Genomic DNA, 7,956 nt, shown 5'->3' on the forward strand with positions numbered 1-7,956 from the left:
TAAAAAGTGTTGAAGTTCGGACATTAGCCCTTAATGTTGCAACTTGATCTCTAAGGTTGCAATATTAATGCCTAGACACCAGCAAGCGAGATGTCCTTTGATAACGTCGTGATGATGGAGGTCATAAAGTTGATCTATAGAATTGAATCTTGTGATAGTTATTGAAGGGAAACTTTGTGGAATTTTGATTTTGAATCCTTTTTAAAGCCAATTTTAATAGGGAAAAATGGTCATTTAGTCTCCTACTATGAATATTTGCTTTGTATCAGAATTAAGAGATTCTTTTGGGAGTTTTAGAGATTTTTAGACTTTAGAAAATTAGACTTTTGTAGAGACTTTTGAGGAAAAATTTTCTTTAGCTTTGTGAGGTTTTAATTATAAAATAGTTCATGTGGATGCAAATATGGTATAGAGATCAAAACAAGCTCCAACTCGGAATATGGATTCTTTCATATGAATTAGCAATTCTAAACATTTTTCTTTGATTCATTTCTATTATTTTAATGTTTAGAATGGCTTCTTGTGCTTTGAATACCATGGTGTGATAAAATTCTTGATGGTTGATTGGAATGCTAGTTGTTAATTGCAATTGAGGTACATGTTTGATGTGTCACACCCTAAGTCTAACGAATCCGAGAATAACGAGTAGGGTTGCAAAGTTATCTGTTTGGCATAGTGGAACCCGTCAATTTTTAGTCTTCGGGCGGATTAGAGTCTAGCGTAATGTATACGCCGTGGAAGTGGTTAAGGATTTTGTCTCAGTATATTCTGATGTTTAAGAAAAGATCAAGTTAAGCAAAAAGTAAGCCTGATGGGAGTTACTACCAAAAGTATGATACACCTAAGTACCTGAGCAATATGTTAAATGGGTTTTGTAAAGTGACCTAATTCGGAGTCAACTAGATTGATTGGTCAAATATCAATGATATGAAATTCTCATTTATGTTTCTCTAGGAATTTGTAGGCCATTAAGAAGTACAAATTTTGGATTCAGTAACACTTGTTATGTTCCATTGATAGGAAATTTTGTATATATATGTGTGAAAATGGTTCATGAGGGAGTTTTTTCTTCCTTTAATATGTTACTCTCTAATTTTTTTTTTAAATTTAAATGTTATCTCTTCCTCATTAAGTTGGAAGCTAAGGATCTTGATTTAATCAATGGTTGTTCCACTTCCTGGTAAGTATTATAGCTTTGAATTTTAAGTTTTGAATGAGTAAGTCTATTAAGAGGTATATGAACAGTAATTCAGGAATACAAGGCCTTGCATGGGGGTTATTTATGATTGAAATGTTAGCAGATTGTACGAAAAAAGGTTTTAATAGTGAATCTATATTCTTTAAGCAATTGTTGTTGTTGGGTCAAGATGGATGTCCAAGTCTGGAGCTTTGAGCTACAGTTAGGTGAGTATCAAGTGAGTCTATATTCTGACTCCTTTATGTTAATTGTTCAGGTAAATACATATATATAATGACAACACCTCAGATAATAAGTAAGTATGTGAAGCATACTAAAAATGCTATATGTATGTGATGATGTTATGTATGAAGTATTGTATGAACAGAAAGTGATTGATAAGTATGTAGGTAAAGTCTGATATAGGAATGTACCAATTGATCAGCTATGCGTGAGCAAATCTGGGTAAGTGAATTTCGAGTAAAATATCCATTTAAGATGCCTTTCCAGGGGTAGTTATATTGCTAACCAGACTTTAGATCATGATATAGAAATAAGTGCACAACCATGTGGCGGGACCCATAACATTGTATGATATGAAGACACTCATGGTGATGCATCTAGTAAAATAAAGACTAGACTGACAGATCACGACCTAAAAGTGTGTAAGTCCATGTGGTGGAGACTTGTGGCATAATATGATGATATGAATATTCATGGTGATACTTTCGGTAATATGTAAATCGAACTGGCAGATCATGACATGAAGTTATATATAAGTCTATGAGGGAGAAACCCATGGCACCTTCTAAGAAAGTCCGTCAGAATAGTAAACACATGATTTTGTATGTTGCCTATGTGGTGTGATCTACTAAGCCTTTGTAGTGTATTTTGAATTGCCTTTGTGGCAAATCATGATATGTTTGTGTGGCATATTCGACGATATGTATATACATAGAAAGTTAAGTTATTCGCCTCTGTGTTAGGATCTGGGTAAATTATGAGATTTCTTCGATAGCTAATTCTGTGATCAGTATCTGATGAGTTTGAAGATAGTATGGTTTGTTTGATCTAGTAGTAAGATTAATAAGCCGTAAGAGGCGTATTTTGAATGAGGAATTACATTTGTACTTCTAAAGAGAATTCACCTTAATAGTCTGTTAGTTTGGAGTAAGGGCATTTTCATATTGCGAAATGTATAAGTGTCCATTAGTTTGATTTTGTTTACGTTAATCTAAGTTATCTAATATCTATCTAATTTGGGTGGTATCATGTCTCATTCTGGAAAAAGCTGGAATTTAAGTCATTGGTAAATTTGGTATTCTTATGTTATGAATTATAGATGTTTAAAATTCTTCGAAATGATCTGAAGTGTTTCTCATCAGTATGTGAATGTATGGAATTTGAGTCAAGGTATGATATGATTGATAATATGATTTAGCAAACTTGGTATTAGAATCCATCAAAAGTGAGATCAGTAAGTAGTATCCACCAAGAGAATAGTATCTGTGATCAACTATTCTAGAATAAACGATGAAAGTTGTCTAAATAGAATAGAAAAGGTAGCATCGTCTGGTAAAATATAAAGTCAGCCAATTAGTTAAGTAAAGTATCGTACAATAAGTATGGTAAGTGATGCATAAGTAAATAGATAGGTATCCGATGATGTGTAGGTATCAGTCAAAGACAGATTTGGTAATCCAAATATCTATAATGTAGAATTTAACAAGAAAGGTTCCAGGGTATTTTGTATTCAAACTCACTAAGTTTGTGTAACTTATAAGCTTTTTGTTTATGCTTCAAGTGGTGTTGTTTGAATGAGTTCGCTAGAAGGGACGACGCCAGAAAGGCGCCAAGGAAGCGACGATCCGGGTTATTATGCATACAGTGGACAACTTAGTAATAAGGTGTATATTAGGATGATGCCTTATCGTGTTTGTTTTCCGTAAACTTATGTGTTGTAAAAAGTTATGACAAGTCTAATGTATTATTTTATCTTTTTAAATACTTTTCTTTGTTTATTTAATAGTAAGATCTTAGTTAAAATAATAAGGAATGTGTTTTAAGTCAATAGTACAAGTTGACTTTCTTTGAAAGTTTTTGCTAGTACATGGGAAGTAACACTCGAGATCCGGACCCAGTGAATTGGGTCGGGTTGAGGGCATTACATGATGATTGATTTATTGTTTGAATGTGTTAAGATGCTTAGTAAACTAAAATTGATGCCTCTAGTTGAAAATGTTGATAGATGAGACCGGGAGGAGATTTTACCATGTAAAACCTTAATATGATCATGCTGAGTAGTGAAACCGAGAGGTGAGCTATTAACTAAGTGAGACCAAAAGAAAATCCTAGGCGATAGTTCCTAAGTGTCAATATGATTGAGAGGAGATTTCCATTAGGAATGACAATCGATACAATCTAAACATGCATGTCAACTCAATTAGTAACTAGTTGAACAATTGATCATCGCCTTGTTAATTGCATTAGTCTAATAAAGAAAGAGGACTTGTAGGTTAGCTTACTTAGTAAACAATCTAGGTTAACTCTTTTATGATATTGGTATTGATTGCATTATCAATCATTAAGCAAAGTAAGTTGATAATTTCCTAACTAGTAAGTCGTGTAACTAGTTCATGGTTTACTAATCAATCCTTAAGGAAAACGATCCTTAGAATGCTTGTATAAGTATTTCATTATAAAAGAGTACTATTATATTACATCTTGACACAGTTATGTTTGCGATTTTTATGTGCTAAAAAATGATAATATATATATGTTTTGTAAGTGAAGTGTACATGGGCTATAAAGTGGCATAACCGTGAATGGTTGTTCGATTTGTTTACTAGTTAAGTAATATCAATTATTCTTTGTATTGTTTCTTTATTGTGGTGATAAGTGTTTTTTTTTTAATTTTTTGTAATTTTGGTTAATTAAAAGAAACTTAAAAAAAAGATATTTTAAAATATCGAAAACATTTTTTACTTATTCTATTTAATTTTAATGTTTCAAAATTTTTTGAAAATTCCTTTTCTTTTCTTTTCATTATTTATTTCAAAATCCTAAAAAAATTTGTTTATTTTGTTTTGTTTTTTCATGTGTTATAAATAAAAATATCACTAATTTCTATCAACTCCAAAACTTTTAAATTAAATTAATATTATTAACAATAAAAATATTTATAATGATAATTTAAAAATAAATTGAATAATAATAACCATATTTGGTCAGGTCAAAAGACTTTTTACTATTGTTTGGTATTTCTTATACTAGATGTGCACCTTTTAGCCCCACAAGTGGAATTAAAAACTGGTCATACGTCCCATTCATTTTTTATTTTTTATTTTTTTACTATATCTTATACCACTAGAATATATCAAATAATTTTGAAATATTACAACATTTGATTTTATAATATTCTAGTCACAATTTTTAATTCCACAAATAAGGTTCAAATACTACAACACTTCTCATTTTTTGAATTATTTATTATTATTATTTTACTACCCCATCAAAGGATATATATCACCCATTTAACATTGCTCCGCAAGTTTTTAAACTCCATTGGCTGTGTGAAATAATATCCCTAAATAATTTTTTTATTTTTTATTTCAAAAATTATTTATGATAATAATTAACTTAGAATGATTTAATTATTATATGTACTAGTATGGTTTTCTGCCCACGTTGAATTGATTATTTATTTGTGTCAAATTATAGAGTAAAATTTAAATATTAAAATATGTTTTAAGTTTTTATACGCTCTATACATTTGGGATTTAATCACTCTACTTTTATTTTTAAGAAATTAGTCCGTCTACTTTTGAAATTTAAAAATCTAGATCTTGTTATTACTATCGTTAAAATTATTCTATTAAATTCACTGGTGTAACATTTTGAAATTAAAAAAAAAACATTCATTTGATAGTCATGTAGCAATAAAAATAATATTGAAAATACTAATTTTGATTTTTTTCTTAAAAACTTTTCAAATTCGTCAAGGTAAAATGTTTTTTGGAATAGTGTTCTTAAAAAAATTATATAAACATTTTGATTGAAATAGTTAACAATACTAATGACATTTTAAAGTAGAGAGAACAGATTATGTCAAAATTAAAGTATATACACTAAATATCAAGTTTCAGCATAGTATTGAGACCAAAACTAAAATTAGACCATTATCTTATAATGTAAAAAAAAACCAAAAGAAATAGGAAGCCATATAAATTATATATAATCACGTAAAACTTAATGATATTAATTATTTGAACTGATTAATATTAGTATGAAAATTTAAGGAATAAATTATGTTAGAAATTAAATATCAAATTTAAACATAGGAGTGCCAATACTGAAATTTATTTATTTTATAATGCAAAGAAAAACTAATAAAAAAACAAATTTCCAAATCATACACACACACAAAAACAAATAAATTAAAACCCTTGGGACATTACTTGTATACATAGAAGCATAGGTAATAGGCCAAATATCAAACAATTGCGGGGAACCATAAATTTACTACATTCGAATGGATTTCTCTTGTGGAAGCTTGGATATCTATGGATTAATTCTAAACATCTTATAAAGTTGGTTTCACTTTAAAAACAACATTTATTGCTAGCTTTAAAAACAACATTTATTGAAAGCTTCTACTTTAATTACTGTGAAAATCAATAGTTAACTGCTTCTGGTTTCCCCCGCACACAGTGTTGAAATCATAGCTGAAAGCAAAGTTAAAAAGGAAAAGTAAACAGGTTTGCAGTTTTTAAGGACGAAAACTAAATCCCATCCTATGCTAATGGTGTATGTTGACTCTGAAACCTTTTTGAACAGAAGTTCACTCAAAAAAGATGCTCAACTCATTATGACAAACACCACCTGGTAGGTTAAAATTAGAGGAATCAAATTCTTTTTTCATTCAGATTAATCAGACTGCACTATATATATTGATCCATTGAATCTTGACATGAACAGGCCTACGCTAGAAAGGTTAACCATGGACTTGAATCAATCTATGGAGTTCACACCTTCTGCAACCTCTTCTCCTCAAATTCATAACTTCATGCCAATGACTTCTTTCATGTTACCATTTCACCAGCCTTCCAATGAGGTTTCCTTTTCCTTTCCTTTGAAAATCATATTTTCTTTTTATATTATATGTACTATCCATATTATTATTCATTTTAATCTTCTTATGTCTTGGTGAAGGACGGTGAAGAAGTGAAGCAATCACATCTTCTGGTCCAGAAACGCAGTCTAGAGTTGTTTTGGTACCAACAAATGTTGGAGATTCATAACATTTCAGGTCCCTTAATAATTTTCCTTTCTCTTTTCATCTGTTATTTTGCTTTATTACTGATTGTTGTGTGCCTGTTTGCTTTTATACTGAATTAAAGCTTTCAAGAGCTACCATCAGCTACCTCTGGCAAGGATCAAGAGGATTATGAAATCTAATAAAGATGTGAAGGTTAATTTAATACTAATTTTCATATTATTTTATTTTATGTTTTCAATTTTGATGGACTTTTTACCAATATTTCATATGTTGCACTAGATGATCAGTGCAGACACTCCTATCTTGTTCTCCAAGGCCTGTGAGCTCTTCATTCTAGAGCTCACCCTTCGTGCATGGCTGCATACTGAAGAAGGCAAACGCCGAACCCTACAGGGCTGTGACGTTTCCAAGGCGATAAGGCAAGAGGAGGCACTCCATTTCTTATTTGATGTCGTCCCGTTGATTAACCACAAGGTCCTTTTATATATCAATGCAGTACATAATACATTCAAATGCTAGAAAACTATCATTGAGCCAAAGTTGTATAATCTTCAAATTCATATATCAAGTCTCGGTAAAAGTAACATGAAAAACCCTATATTAAGAGTCAAATTACATTTTATCCTTTTTATTCAAAAAATTGGTAAATTAGTCCTTGTATGTTTGTCCCAAGAGCAAGCTGGTCATGATAAAAATTCCATCTATTTCTGCTGTTCTGCTATTAAAAACTGGTACTTATATGCCATCATGAGGTACACATGTCACTATCTAATTATTTTGTTAGCTATGTCAGTTTTTAACAGTATAAATAAATGAATTTTTTTAACAAAAATGATCAATTTACTCTTTAATCTAACACACAGAGACTAATATATCCATTTTTTGGGTAGAGGGGACAAAATACACAAACATTACTTAATTCTTATATAACATAGCTATTATTAGATTCCCTACCTTACAAGTCAACATTTGAGGTGCGTAGGAGTCTCTTTTAACTATTTGAACACTATGAATTTTTGTAGGATGATGATGGGAAATTTCTCGAGGAAAATGAGCATCATCCTGTTAACCAACCGCAGTTTCCTCTGTTGGACATGAATGCTGTGAGAATTAGAAAGAGCTCAAAAATAATTATTTGATTTGTTGTTAGAAAATTTGTGGTTTAATTCTATTATTATTTATTTACTTCGTAGGAGCTGGTTATTAGGAGCCCCGAAGCTCAACAATATATGATTAAACCTCCTATGTCCTCTCATGAGTTCGATTAAGGTATATGATATTTAATATGAAATAGAGTTTCAGTTTTGCACAACTTTGGGAATTAACAATAATTAGGTTTGAACTGTGTTCAATTAAAGAAAAATCTGGGATATTTAACTTTGTGAATTCATATAATGCATTGCTTGATACTTTGATGGTATACATTACTATTTTAGTTTGTATAATGCTTTTGAAAGTTCTTTATATTAACAATTAAGGGATAAGTTCATAGACCTTTTAT

General features: G+C 30.3%; 1 protein-coding gene across 1 annotated transcript; it reads left to right on the plus strand.

Moving 5' to 3' along the window:
• Positions 1-5,863: 5,863 nt before the first annotated feature.
• On the plus strand, positions 5,864-7,723 carry LOC107917640 (nuclear transcription factor Y subunit C-3). Its single transcript, XM_016846946.2, has 7 exons — positions 5,864-6,061; positions 6,155-6,290; positions 6,389-6,485; positions 6,577-6,647; positions 6,735-6,929; positions 7,478-7,558; positions 7,649-7,723. Exons 1-7 carry the CDS (start codon positions 5,973-5,975, stop codon positions 7,721-7,723), a joined length of 744 nt encoding a protein of 247 aa, XP_016702435.1. The 5' UTR covers positions 5,864-5,972.
• Positions 7,724-7,956: the final 233 nt, after the last annotated feature.

This window comes from Gossypium hirsutum, chromosome D12 (assembly GCF_007990345.1).
Source record: "Gossypium hirsutum isolate 1008001.06 chromosome D12, Gossypium_hirsutum_v2.1, whole genome shotgun sequence".
NCBI lineage: Eukaryota > Viridiplantae > Streptophyta > Magnoliopsida > Malvales > Malvaceae > Gossypium > Gossypium hirsutum.

Bases quoted from the DNA above. Each gene is read 5' to 3' on its own strand.
- LOC107917640 (XM_016846946.2), top strand. From the start codon at position 5,973: ATGCTAATGGTGTATGTTGACTCTGAAACCTTTTTGAACAGAAGTTCA. The intron at 6,062-6,154 runs GTAGGTTAAAAT...TGACATGAACAG, and splicing joins ATTATGACAAACACCACCTG to GCCTACGCTAGAAAGGTTAA. The intron at 6,648-6,734 runs GTTAATTTAATA...ATGTTGCACTAG, and splicing joins AATCTAATAAAGATGTGAAG to ATGATCAGTGCAGACACTCC.